This window comes from Hypanus sabinus, chromosome 10 (assembly GCF_030144855.1).
Source record: "Hypanus sabinus isolate sHypSab1 chromosome 10, sHypSab1.hap1, whole genome shotgun sequence".
NCBI classification, from domain to species: Eukaryota; Metazoa; Chordata; class Chondrichthyes; order Myliobatiformes; family Dasyatidae; genus Hypanus; species Hypanus sabinus.
In genome coordinates, this window is record NC_082715.1 from 105865238 (window position 1) to 105880114 (window position 14877).

A 14877-nucleotide genomic window follows, 5' to 3' on the forward strand; every position below is an offset into this window, starting at 1 on the left:
CACACATTTGAGGAGCTCCAGAGATGCTTCACCACCACTTCCATTCTCTCCAATCTGAACTCCTCCAGACGTTTTGTGGTAGAGGTGGATCTATCTGATGTCGGGTCCATCCTCTCCAGGATGACAGGAAGACACAACTTTGTGCCTTTTTCTCATGCAAGTTCCACTCTCACAGTTATGGAGTAGGAGACATAGAGTGACTCGCCATTAATGGGCCTTGAAGGAATGGAGACAGTGGCTGATGGGGACAACTGAGCCTATCCTGAGGCCACCAGAGCCTGCTATCCATACAATAGACCCACCAACTCAACCCATCTCAGGCTTGCTGGGCCCTCTTCTTTGAGCAATTCATCTTCATCTCCAATGGACCTGGCTCCAAGAACACAAAGGCAGATGCCCCGTCACGCCAATCTGACCTAGCTGAAACTGGGATTGACCCTCATCCCATCATTCCATCCTCACGGTTTCTCACCTCGAATATCTGGGATCTTGAGAACCAGATCCACCAGGTCCTACAGCATGAGCCTGCTCCAGCCAACATACCTGACAACCCCATGTACATCCCAGCGGCTGTGCACTCTGAGGCACTGCAGTGTCCCACTCTGGTTATCCAGGTGCATGATGGACCCTGGATTTTCTGCAACTCGGTTCTGTTGGCCCACCACAATCATAGACGGTCAGTTCGTCATTGCCTGCCCTCAATGTGCCCAGTCCAGTTCCTCCAGCCAGCGGTCCTCTGGGCTCCTGCGGCCCTACCAGTCCCTCGACGTCCGTGGTCCCACATCGCCATGGATTTCATCACTGGTTTGCCACCTTCTGATGGGACCATGGTGATCATGACAGTAGTAAACCAGTTCTCCAAGGTGGCCCATTTCATTGCCCCCTCCAAACTTCTATCAGCCACTGAGAATGACATCACTCTCCAATGTGTAGTTTGTCTCCAGTTTCCCTCAGGAAAATGTATTAGTTGAGGTCCCTCAATTGGGCTCCTCCTTCTGGCAAGCCTTCTGCTCCCTTATCCACACCTCAGTGAGTGTCACCCGCAGACCAACTGTCAGTCAGGAGCCAAACAAGCGGAGGAGTTTCGCCACCTTCAACCTTTCCACATGGAGGAAGTATCTGCTCTGGACTGAACTGTCCCACAATCTGCACATCTCTTTGTCAACAGGTATGTTACACTTTGAAGTGCTTCATGGCTACCTACCTCTCGTTGTCCCTGTGGAGGAGCCCATGGTGAAGGTGCTGCCAGCTGGAATCCTGGTTTGCTGATACCGGAATGCTTGGAAGAAGGCGCAGAGGACCATCTTAGCTGCCACCAGGCCAGCTACTGTTGGCACCTGGCCAGACTGCTCTGACCTGGGGATGACATCCAGCTGTCCACCCAAAATCTGCCCCTGTGCACCAGCTCTTGTAAAATATCACCCCAGTTCACTGGTCCCTTAACATTGCCTATCACATCAACCCAGTCACTTACCTCCAGTGGCCACCATCCTTCCACTTTCCACGTGTCCCATCTCAAGCCCATGGTCCAAAGATCACTCACCCCACCTACGTACCAAAGATGGCGGAAAGTGATCCCGTGTACACCAGTTGATGAGTTCACATCACCATGGCCCTGGTGTGCAGCACCTGATTGACTGAAAGGGTACAGTCTGAAGGAGAGGTCTTGGATGCTATAAAGTTTTGTCTTGGATCCACGACTCATTATGGTGTCCCACTGGATCCATCCTATCATTATGGGCCATCGTTTGCTGGGTGTAGTGGGCAGGGGCGGGTGCCTGCACAGATAAGCACCTCCCAATTCCACCAGCTAACAGGAGTCGCATGCCCCCCATTTCCAAGTCATCACCTGCAGCCTACTTAAACCCAGTTCTCATCAACAATGCTTTGCTGGTTTGTACGAGTTAACAAACAGTTGCTCCTAGTCTTCAGTTACCTTATTGCCTTGTCATGTTAAGTATCCCTTATCTCTTGTTTGGTGACCCCTTGTGGCTTGTTACTTTACAGTTTACAAGTAACATATTAACTGCTAAATTGTCTCCAGTGCTTTGCTTTTGGGTCACACTGGATAGAAGCTTCCTTCACTGTGCTATCAGAATTTGGAACAGCCTTCCAGATGCTGTGGTTGGAAACATCTGCGACAATGGGGTCCAAGCCTTCAAGAGTCGGGTGCACAAACACCGATCGTCTCCGGGAGGGAAGTCACGTGCTTCTTCATAAGTTATCATGAAGGGGACCAGGATGGCAATGCTTGGTTGTTGGCAGGTAGGGTTAATATCTGACTTTCAAGAGCACTTGTGAGTTATGTTCCGGCTGGACTTAGTCCTTAAACTGTGGAGGACAGTGCGGAAAGATCAGGTGCCATTTTCTCTCGGTAGGGATTAGTTTTTAGTTCCAAGTGCTCCTGTCACGTTTTGTCACCCTGCAACCATATCCTTCAATCTCTCTGAATTATGGAGGACAGCATGTGTATAAATGTCTCTCTCCAGCAGACTTCATCATGATCATCATGACTCCAGTATTTCTACTATTTTTTTAAATGTTTCTTAATTATACATATGATATTTTTATGTTCTATCACTGAGCAGCAGTGAACCATTTGATTGGCCTATCGGAGTTCTCTTTGGGAACTAGCTGACTTCATCAGCACTTCTGATCTGGCTATTGTTCACGATTGCACTTAATAATTTAAAAAAAAGCCTCCTCTACATCTCCTGACAGTAAGTGTATACAGCAGTCTTTCAAAATGCGTCTTGTATCTTTGTCCTACCAGTGACAATGAGATGAAATATGCATATTTAGGGAGTAATGTGTGACTCAGGCAAAATGGCCAAACAATTAAAAAAAAATCCCTAATGTGACAAATCACATCACGAAGTTTGGAGAGCCATCACAGATTTTACACCTGACTACCAGGAGTTACATTTCTCCCTCGTCTTTTCATTTTCTATATTTCTCCTCCTGTGTGTCAGTGAAACTCTTTCCATCTTTTGTGAATGCAATGTACATCAACTCCTCTTGCGTTTTACAGATCTTAGTGACATTTAGGAATTCAGTTTCCCCTGGGCCAGTCAGTCAAGTGGACCAAATGGACACCAGTGGCAGGAGAATCTGACAATCAGATTGAATGGGGGTTAGGGGAGATAGACCGGATGTTTTCCTGAGGAATCTACAAGAACTTAAGATGGGAAGGGAGGGAGAAAGAAATAGATAGGTAGAAGAATTCCTGTTTCTCCCTGTTCAAAAGGGTTCTGAAATGTCAACTTCCCTCATGAATCCAGCGTTGACCCTCCCGACTAATTAAACAGAAAAAGAATAAACAAATCAATTACCTTAACCTCAGGCATTTCAGATCATCTCTTGTCATGTAGTTGAGGACATCCATTAGAGTGTAATCATCTGCCACAAACTGAGTAAAGTAAGAGAAAAATCTTCATGGTCACAAGAAGGCAACCAATCTTGCTCTATTACATTTTGAATTACACACGTACTGTATTTGGAATGTGTAAACTATAATTAGCAAAAAATTTGCACTTTTTCTACCTGAGAGCAGATCTATACACTCTAAACTGTGTTTTACTTGAACGGTAAATTTGAGGCAAACTATTATGTAAAATAATCATAGAAACTCTGATAATGATCTCAACGTGTCACCCTTGGCAAATCTGAGCGGATCCGTTTCCTTCATCAGGAACAATTATTACTGTCTATATGTATCTAGGGTTGCCAACATAGGACAGGCTTGTTGATGCAACCAATAAACTCAAGGAGATATTACCAAAGTGACTGGTTAAAACAAATCTGTGGTCACTACAGTGCAACTAAAAAGGATAAAACAATGCACTTTCCAAATGGTGAGAAACTTAGTGTAGTAGGAGTCCTTATCTGAATGTTATGCTATCATGAACAAAAAAAAAATCATAAAGGCCAAAAGATAGACAAGTATTTAGTGACCTGGAATAAGGGAAGAAAGATGTTTAGCTATAACTGTCAGAAGTACTAATCAGTCCACACCAGGAAGATATGACAGTTCTTAGCACTGCAAGGATCTGTTGTCATTAAACTGATTTACCAGAATAATAACTCAATCACAGGGTTAAAATGTAAGAACAAAGGAAATAAACTCAAATTTGACTCCCTGATTATTGATCTGACTGTATTTTCAAAATACTGGATTCTATCATAAATGTTGAGAAAATGGAATACTTAGAAAATATAAATAACAGCAGGATTACTCAGAGTTAATGTGGATTTCTAAAGGGGAAGTAGTGTGACAAATGTACAGAGCTTTTTATGCATGTACAGTAACCTGTGGATCCGATATACTTGAGGATTAAGGAAGCTCTTGAGGCTAATATATTGGCGTGTGTTGAATGCTGATTGACAGGAGCCAGAATCAGCTTACTATCATCGGCATGTGTCATGAAATTTGTTAACTTAGCACCAGTTCAATGTGATACATGATAATGTAGAAAGAAATAAGTTAATTATTGTAAGTATATATACATATATTAGATAGATTAAAAAATAGTGCAAAATAGAAAAAATATATTACAAAAATTAGGTAGTGTTCATGGGTTCAATGTCCATTTAGGAATCGGATGGCAGAGGGGAAAAAGCTGTTCCTAAATCGTTGAGTGTGTGTGTATCTCCTCCCTGACAGTAACAATGAGAAGAGGCGATAGGGAATAACATTTTTACTAATGTGGCAATTATCAACTAGTTGGGTACTGCAGGGATCAATGCTTGTGCCACAGCCATTCATAACATGTATCAATGTATCAGATTAGGGAAGCAAATGTAATATTCCAAATGTTGCCAACAATACTAAAATGAATGGCATTGCAAAGGGTGAAGAGGATGCAAGGCCATTTACAGTCCGTGGCCACTTTATTAGGTACACCTTGTTAATGCAAACATCTCATCAGCAACTTGTGTGGCAGCAATCCAAAGCATAAACACATGCAGATACGGTCAGGAAGTTCAGACCAAACATCAAAATGGGGAAGGAATGTGATCTGACCAACTTTGACCATGGAATGATTGTTGGTGCCTAATGGGACGAGTATCTCAGATACTGCTGATCTCCTGAGATTTCTGTTCACAGCAGCCTCTAGGACGTACAGAGGATGCAAGAAAAACAAAAAAAAAAAATCCAGTGGAAAAAATGCTTTGTTATTGATAGAGGTCAAAAGGGAATGGCCAGACTGATTCAAGCTGACAGGAAAGCGACAGTAACTTGAATAACCCACCTTATAATGGTGGTGTGCAAAAGAGCATCTATGAATGGACAACATGTCAAACCTTGAAGTGGATGGGTCCAGTAGAAGACCACGAACGTACACTCAGTGGCCACGTTTAGGGACAGGAGGTATTGAATAAAGTGGCCACTGAGTGTCTGGATTGGCAAAGAAATGACTTGTAACGTGAATAAATATGAAGTTACCCTCTTCAGCCAGAGTGCAGAAAATCCCCATATAATTTAAATAAAGTAGAATAGGAAATGTTGACATAGAAAAAGAGTTAAGTGTTCTGAGACACAAGTCACTGAAACAAACAGGCATAGCAAGGAGTCAAAAAAGCAAATGAAATGTTGGAATCATGCTGTGTTACAAATTACAGGGAATTGATGTCACCACACTTGGTTTTCTTACCCAAAGGAGAATATATTGATAGTTTACCTGACTGATTCCAGGTGCAAGAAGCTAACTACGTTTGCATTCACCAGCACTTAGGAGAATAAGAAGGGATGCATTTGAAAGTTATAGAATTCTGACATAGCCAGAGAGGTTGGATGTGAACATGATGCTCCCCCTGGCTGGGTTGTGTAGAATAGTGGTCAACTGTCTCAGATAAAATAGCAAGAGATTTAAGACTGAGGTGAAGAGAAACTTATGTGGCATAGACAAATGTGACTCGGTGTTTACACTGAGGCAAGAGCAGCAGAGTTTTTGACTACCCCAAGGATAAGGAGGATAGAATGAATAAGCCAGAAGTATGCTGGAAAACTCATGCCTTTTGAGATGACAGAGACATTGGTAAGGGCTTAGCAGCAGACAAGCTGTGAACACTTGAAATTTATCATCCAGAGAGGCCACGTTAGTGCCCTGTACATAGAATGTGCTAGCTCTACAAACATGTAGACCCATTAACACAAGGAATGTATCAACTGAACAACGTTACAATTAAAGATGGGGTGTGGTGTTATGTGTTATGTAGACAGAAATAGAATTGTGGAAACCTACAGCACAGCCTATAGCGTTTGTGGCAGACTGAAAGGATAAATGTTTGTTATTCCCACTCCCCAGCATTGTAGATCATGATGCATTGAGATCTGCCTCCACCAGCCTCTCAGGTATGAACTCTTTGCTGTGCAGTTCTATGGCCCACCACCCACCACTCTAGGTAAAGAAGTTTTTCCTTAATTTTCCAAATATTTTACCAAATAACTTAGATTTATGTGAATTTCTTCTGTATCCTCTACTGTCTGTCTTTAAATCCTTCCCAGTAACTGATGATCAAAAATTGTGTGAAGAAGTATTTCATACAGATCACATATAACCACATTACTGCTTTTTTCTCTGCTTTGATAATAAATATTACAAATGTGATTTAAATCACCATGTCCAGTTTTAAAAGATGTTCAAACCCTTCATACAGTGGATTCTGGTTAATAGGGCCATGAATTAATCAGTGCAGCTGCTTATTTGGGACAACTCTTAAAGATCAAACACAAATAAGAAAAAAGCTGGGATTCCCTTTGTTTATTTGGGACACCATCCATTTAACTGGGACAGGAGACTGTTGCTGAACAGTTTCTAACTAGTGTTAGTTGCGTACACTTATGTGGCTGTTAGACAGCACACACCATGCTTAGAGCAAATAATTTTTAAATAGTTGCATGTTGCATGTGCTTGTGCTTGTGTTATGTTATTCATTTGGGTCGATGGACGCTGATTCAAAAGGCAGGTATTTTTCATAATTTTGATTTTTATTTTGACTTAAAAGTGCCTTTGTTAAGATGCCATGGAAAGATTTGACACTAGCTGAAAAAATACCCTAATAGACCAAATTAAAATTCATCTGCCTAACATCACTCATTGTCAGCTCCAGAAATAACGAAAGTGCCAAAAACTACAATTGCACACTCAATGCATCAGCAAGATAAACTGCAAGAAGAATGGGCACTACTCAAGGGACGAGAGGGAATATACCAACAAAACCGAGAAGGCAAAGATTCAGATGCCGAAGAGAACCCCAATCAATGGTTTTCCATCGCAACTGGACGAGGTGTGTGTGTCAGAGGACCAATGTTGAAACAAAACAAGTCAGACGAGTTAAATAAGAAGCTGTTCACGGAGATTTTAAAGCTACAGATTGTCTTGACGGAAATGTTGGCACCGCATTAAATTCAGGGAAGCACACAACAAGGAAGGCAGTGCTGATGCTTTAAGTGCAGAAACATGGAAATCTACAGAACTCCTGGACCTGCTTCAAAAAGTTTGTACAGATTATATCTACAATGCCTGAGAAAAAGACCTTTTCTCTTCAATTGTGCCACACTGAACTGTTTCCTTGGCTACAAATACACAACAATATCAGGTTCAAAGAAAGCAATGGATCGCATAACGGATCGATTATCTGCACAAAGCGTCTGTACTGATTTTGTTAATTTACAGTCAGTCAATCAAAGGAACATGGCCATGTACACTGCATGAATTTCTCCATCAATAAATTTTAGGAACTAATGCTGTTCTATATTACTGTAGTAGTATTGCTAGTGTTTTAGTCTCTGTATTTTGGTTAAATACATGATTTGTTAATCAGTTAAACAGTGTTAGTCTTTTTTAAAATATCTTTTTAAACATCTCCAAGAAACTTCAATGCTTCGGCACAGCCGCTTAATTGGGCCAAAATGTACTGGTCCTGATGCGTCCCAATTAACAGGAATCCACTGTATATGTATTCTTAACTTCAGAAAGTGATTAATAAGTATATAACATATTGACTGTATTGATACAGTTTTAGAGTATAAACTCAGGCAGGATATGCCGAATCTGTATACAATGCTGGTCCAGTATCAACAAAATACTGTGTTCATTTATGTTGCCACATTATAAGAAGGATAGGAAAGCATTAGAAATGCCCAGGAAAGGTTTATGAGAATGTTTTCTGGAATAAGGGACTAGACTTAAAAGAAGATGAAAGAAGCTGGGACTAACGTTGAAGAAGAGAAGGTTGAGGAGGGTCTTGGTAGAAATATATAAACTGACAATGGATGGAATGGATCACAGGTATAGAGGGGAAGAGAATTAAAAGAGACATGAAATCTACTGATGCAGTTGTGGCAGCTTCACCTGAAACCTTCGAGAGAGAATTGGATAGATGTGGTGGAGAAGAATGCACAAGGCCACAGAGGAAGGGCCTGTGCTTGGAAATGGAGAATTACTCCAGTGGAGAGCCTGCGCAGACACTATGGGCCAAATGGCCTCCTTCTCTGCCTTAACCATTCTATGATTTTACATCTCTCCTTTCCTGTGAAGATAGATGTGAAATACTTATTTAGAAATGCACGACTTCTCTCTCCACACACAGAGTACCATTTTGCTCAGTGACAGATCCTACTCTTTCCTTTGTTACCATTTTTCACGTGTATCATAATTTGCAATGTTAAGGATACCCACCCCATACGGATGAATAATGTACTTCATAAACTGGTGCCTTTTCTTACCTTGTCTATCGTATCTTCATCAGCGCCATGTTCTTTCAACCAGCTAATAAGTTCAGGGTCTCCAGGGTTTATTGGAGAAGAATCATAGTGACACACTGACAGAGTAGGTAAGTCTACAAAAATAAGATGAATCAAACAGAACACAATGAATGAAGTCAACAGTAGCATGTCGTGAAAGATCAATATCTTTACGGCATGAAAGCTTGCTTCAGCTGAATCAAAAAATGAAATCCTTAGAAAAATGTAAACTCTGACAATATTAAAGGTGCAACGCCAATTCTATCGATTTTGTGAAAACTAACCTTCCTTTGTGCAATGTTTATCTGGATGAATTACCTAGTACATTGAAAACAGCTTAAAATTCGATAGCTGTTCTAGGGTTATGAAAGCTATTCCTTGAGAAAAATAAAACCAGGGGCTCATTTGTCAATGAACTCTGGTGCTAATAAACACAAAACATGCATGATGTGGATTGACTGCCTGTCTCTCTGAGATCTCCCAGTGGAGGCATTGCTGATGCCCTTCCCCGGCGAATAAGCAAACAGCAAACTTAAAAATAAATTACTATATTCCAAAACCAAGGCCACAAACCAGTCTGGGGATTCTAACTGGGTTCTGCTCACCGGCAGCCCAGTCCATCATACTCATCTTATTGGCTCACGTACAAGGACAATGAGGAAACTGACAGATTCCCGCACACCACTGACTTTGTGTGCAACTAGGAGAGGAATATACTACCCACCCACCCCCCAAAAAAAATCCCATTGTAACAGCCTGAAATGGCTGGCATTCGTGCAATTGGTTTGAACTTAATCAAAAAGGGAAGCTTATAGAAATAACAAAGAGACACCATAGTGAACCAATACTTAGTCTGCGTGACAATGATCCACAAGTACACACCCTGGTTCCATATTCAACTTCAAATCTGGTTCCTTTTTATAGGTATGCTCATTAGAGAAAGTAACTATTGATAATTCCTAAGTAGACCAGTCATGGAACAGTAAACCAACAAGAGGAAATCTGCAGATGCTGGAAATCCAAGCACTACACCCAAAATGCTGGAAGAACTCAGCAGGCCAAGCGTCTATGGAAAAGAGTAAACAGTCAATGTTTCAAGCCGAGATCCTTCATCAGGACAGGCCAGATTTTGCGTGCACACATTGAAACAACCTGGCCATGCAGTTTCCAATACACTTTATACTCTTCAAGGCCCCAGACAGTCCTTCCAGGTGAGGCGACACTTCACCTGTGAGTCGGCTGGTGTGGTATACTGCGTCCGGTGCTCCTGGTGTGGCCTTTTATATATTGGTGAGACCCGACGCAGACTGGGAGACCATTTCGCTGAACACCTACGCTCGGTCTGCCAGAAAAAGCAGGATCTCCCAGTGGCCACACATTTTAATTCCACGTCACATTCCCATTCTGATATGTCTATCCATGGCCTCCTCTCTTGTCAAAATGAATCCAAACTCAGGTTGGAGGAACAACACCTTATATACTGGCTGGGTAGCCTCCAACCTGATGGCATGAACATTGACTTCTCTAACTTCTGTTAATGCCCCCTCCTCCCCTTCTTACCCCATCCCTGACATATTTAGTTGTTTGCCTGTTCTCCATCTCCCTCTGTCTTTCTTTCTCCCGAGGTCTCCCGTCCCATGATCCTTTCCCTTCTCCAGCTCTGTATCACTTTCGCCAATCACCTTTCCAGCTCTTAGCTTCATCCCACCCCCTCCGGTCTTCTCCTATCATTTCGCATTTCCCCCTCCCCCCACTACTTTCAAATCTCTTACTATCTTTCCTTTCAGTTAGTCCTGACGAAGGGTCTCGGCCCGAAACGTCGACAGTGTTTCTTCCTGTAGATGCTGCCTAGCCTGCTGTGTTCTACCAGCATTTTGTGTGTGTTGTTTGATTTCCAGCATCTGCAGATTTCCTCGTGTTTACTCATCATGACCAAATGTGTTTCAATTACCCTTTTTGCCCTTTTTGAAAACAACAACCAGACTGAAACCAACAATCAAAAAACAACAGAGGTATAAACAACATGTGCATAATCAAAATCATACTTTGTGCAAGATCGTTTTATTCAAGGATTACCTATTTGTTGTGACTTCAGTTTGAGCAATTTAATTTCTTGTTCCTTATCTTCAATAGCTTGGTGAAGAAGAATCTGATAGTCCTTTTCTTTTTGAATGAGTTCTTCTAAAAGTCTGCAAATGAATGTAACAATTTTACCAATTCTTTGTAAAATGCAGTTCCAATTAATCACAATTTCAAAAGCTGCTTTTAACTCAGTTTTTCCATTGATTTGCAGACTGGATTGCAAAGTTTTAAAAAGGAAATGTGCAACAAATACCATGTTTATTCTAGTACAGATTAGTTTTGTTAAGATGAATTGAAGTAATCTTTTAATTGAGAATGGTACAATATCTCTTAGCCCCTGCTGAATCATATATTTTAGATAAACCATGGACTAAGCACACACTTTTGAAGGTTATTATAGTTATATCATGTTCAATGGTGGTCCTAATCCTACTGCTTCCTCACATAAAATTTAAGTGTCATTGACTTGGAATTAAATTATAACTAGTTAATCAATGGCTATTAATTTTTCACACATTGCAACCACATCCCAAACAAAATAAATGAAGATGACTCTTCCAGATATGAAATATGCATTTTTAAAGCTATTGTAGAGTAAGTAAGGAAAATTTGTTTCTGATAATTGACAACAGAATCATTAAAAATGTTATAAATACCAGAGCTAGAAATAGAATGATGAAGACTGCGTTTGGAAAAAAGAGTGGGGTGGGGCTAATAGTACAATAAATTCTGCTCTGAAAAATGGGACAAATAATCTCCTTCATGCTATGATAACTCTACGAACGTCCAATGAAATAAATTTTCCAGTTATTCAAATTAATAATCATCTGAAATATTATCCAACAACTGGAATACTTCCAACAATCTTGGTTTTATTTTCCATATAAATACATGACCACCAAACCAAACCACATTCTTACTGAAGTATTTGAAATAGAATGATTTACCTGCTAGTTTCCAACTTAAGCCTCCCCAACTGCATGGCCAAGGACCTGTGTATATACTGAGAGTCATGTGATATAGTTGAACTAAGTGTGCTCACGCCCGAAGTTGGTATTCGGTCCTCATTCACAGCAGATGGCTGCTGAATTTCACAGCGGGGTGGCTCATTGTGATTTTCATCGACATCTGCATCATCCTCAACATCTGTTTCTTCTTGGTCTGCAGCATCACTCCCAGAAGCAAGACTGAAATGTGGGCGCAGTTCTGTACAAAGTTAAAAATGACATACTATCTTAACAATTGAGCCTTCTGTCAGACCAAAGATACAGTGTTTCTGGTCTGCTTAGCTCCAATCAAAATTGCATTCAGTTGTAGCTCCGGTCTTCAAAACAAGATAAATTTGGACAATTTTATATATATTCTTCATTATTTAAAAACACAGTATTAATTAATATTTACAGTCTATAGATTGGTATTTTCTGACAATTACAACAGGCCAGCTTGGATTTTATTGGGATCTGTGATTCCCTTTCACTGGGGTTATGGGGATAATTTTGGGTTAAAGAGCATTTTTAAGAGGAACAATCGCAAATACTTTCTGTTAGTCCTGCTTTAAATATCAATTTAAATTTTATCTGCATGTTTTGGTCACCCTCCCAAGTAGGCGAGGCAAACATTGTTGGCAGAGCTGTGTTGGTTGTTAGTACAGATGACGATTTTCACTCTAGGTTTCGATGAACAGTACATATAGTAAAGACGTGAACCTGATTAGTATTGAGGATGATGTGTATAGCTCTGGTGGCCATCAGGTCACGGAGGCTCTGGAAGAAGGCGATACAGGATCTAACTAGCTGGCATTAGAACCCGGCTACCGCAATTATCAAGGTCAGCTTCAAAAGCAGATGAGCTTTCCCCTTTCGGAGACCCCTTGATCTCCTATCGCCAGTGATGAGAGAGACTACACCCGAACGTTCCATGATGGGCCAATATGATGTGTTATTGTCTAAAAAGAGTCACTTATGTAGGCATGTGAAACAAAGGACATTACACTACAAGTACCCATCTGATATTGTCTACTTTACACCGACAGAAGTTAAAAGTTTGATACAATGCTTCTGTTTTGCAACCAATTTAAAAGTAACAAAATGCCCTTTTAATTATTAATACAATAATTAACTCAGTTAATTCCTTATAATGAGAGGCAACTTTTAAAAAAAAAGGATCCATAAAATTTAATAGTTGATTCTTTGTTACACCCTCAGGTGGCAGCAGAAAATCCAATTAGCTTAATTCACAGGGGCAGAATTATTAAAGTTTGAAGCAGAATAATTCTTAAACAGCCCAGTCACCTGCTGGGGCAGCAATGACTCACCAGGAACAAGAATAGTAATTGCTGTCTGCACAGCTTTGCGAATAATGTTATCCAAAGCAAACATCCAGTGAGGCTTAATATTGTGTGTTCTCAAGACTTTATTTACCTAGTATCACAGAATAAAAAAACAATTACTCTAAATCTTTTTGGTTACTACAGGAAGAAAAAAGTGATTTAAAAAAATTGAACCTATACAGCGCAGCTGTAGAAATGAAAGCATATAAACATTTATTCTTCATTGGGCATATCAGCATTAGTGGAAAGGCCAGCATGAATTGCCCATCCCTAAATGCCCTCAAACCGAGTGGTTTGACAGGCCATTTTTGAGAAAGCTGTATTTGTGGGTCAGGAAGCATGTATGAACAAGACCACATAAAAACAGCAGATATTTCCCACTACATTGAAAAACAGTATGAAATTTTCTTTTAAGTGCTATAAGAATAAAAAACATGGCTCCCTGCTAACATTGAAGTAAAAAGAGAAAATACATACAAATCTGTGCAGAAAGAAGCAAGGTCTGCCATGGAGATTCAACTTTTCACCGGAACCAGAAACCCAAATACCAATGATAATTCTCTTTTAGAGCTACGTGGCCTAATGTGCATTTTCAGCATACAGTACTTTGTTTATTTACATTCTCATAAAATGTTTCTGTAATTAACAGATACTTTTATTATTGTAAATAACTCTAAAAAAGGTAACTGATCCTTGAAAACCCCTTGTTTTCTAAAATCAAAAACAACCTACAGATGCTGTAAATGGAATTTAAAACAGAAAATTGTTTGAAATTACAAGTCAGCACCATCTATGAAAAGTAAAACAGTCAAAGACTTGGCCAATATTTTTCATTTTTATTTCAGAATTTCAGTATTTGTGATGCACCATTAATAACTCTCGGAGACGTGAGTTAAGGTAGGCTTTTATTGGCTGGAAGAAAGCACAAGCAGCAAGTGGCCACCACACAACATCCTGGAGACTGAGGAAGGAACAGTGCCTCCAATCGCCTTTATACAGGGAGGAGCCACAGGAGCAGTCAGCAGAGGGGGCGTGTCCAGACAGGTATATGAAGTTTACCACAATTTGCTTTTCAATTTCCAACAAGGAACCTCTTCCATTGGTTGGTCGATGCCCTTAAGAGGTGCTTGGCTTTCTTTTAAAAGTGCTTTCTTGAAACATGCAATTAACTTCTCAGTGTTCAAAATGTAAAGATCTGTGGCACTGGAAACACAGTTAAACTGTCATGGAAAAAGTTACTGATAGATATCTTAAGAGTTAGGGAAAAGAGGGGAGGAGCAGAGAGAATGAAAGGGAAAGTCGGTGATCCATTGGAGGGCAGAAGAGACTAGGTAGCTAAAGTGGTGACAGACCCCCATGAAAGACGATGGTAAAAGATAGTGAATAACAAAAGGCTAGTCGAGGATTGTGTGTAAGAGGGATAAAATGAATAAAATTTGACCAGAATTGTTGAAAATTGTAATGGCTGGTCATATGAAATATCACTCTCAAGCCCTGATGACTGTAACCTGCTCAATCAGAAGAGGAGTGGTGAATTTGCGAACTTCTATTTGGTTTTGTTGGTCCAGTGGTGGTGGGAGGGGCCAGGGAAAGTGAGTGGGAAATTTAATATCTTAGGCAACCATAAGCAACAAATCATGGATCTTGTGGAATTCTGCCTTATTTCATTGCTGGTGGTTCATGAGTGAAGCTTGCATCATCAGGGGTAACTTGCCCC

General features: G+C 40.6%; 1 protein-coding gene across 2 annotated transcripts in view; it reads right to left on the reverse strand.

Annotated features, from left to right (window-relative positions):
* The window catches only part of map3k5 (mitogen-activated protein kinase kinase kinase 5), a 183495-nt gene that overhangs the window by 13526 nt on the left and 155092 nt on the right, over positions 1–14877 (reverse strand). For both annotated transcript variants that reach the window (XM_059982504.1, XM_059982506.1), the window contains exons 24-28: positions 13146–13251; positions 11779–12037; positions 10826–10938; positions 8732–8844; positions 3333–3409 (exon numbers count right to left, since the gene is read on the reverse strand). In XM_059982504.1, the coding sequence (XP_059838487.1) occupies positions 3333–3409; positions 8732–8844; positions 10826–10938; positions 11779–12037; positions 13146–13251 (668 nt within the window). The remainder of the gene's footprint in view (positions 1–3332; positions 3410–8731; positions 8845–10825; positions 10939–11778; positions 12038–13145; positions 13252–14877) is intronic.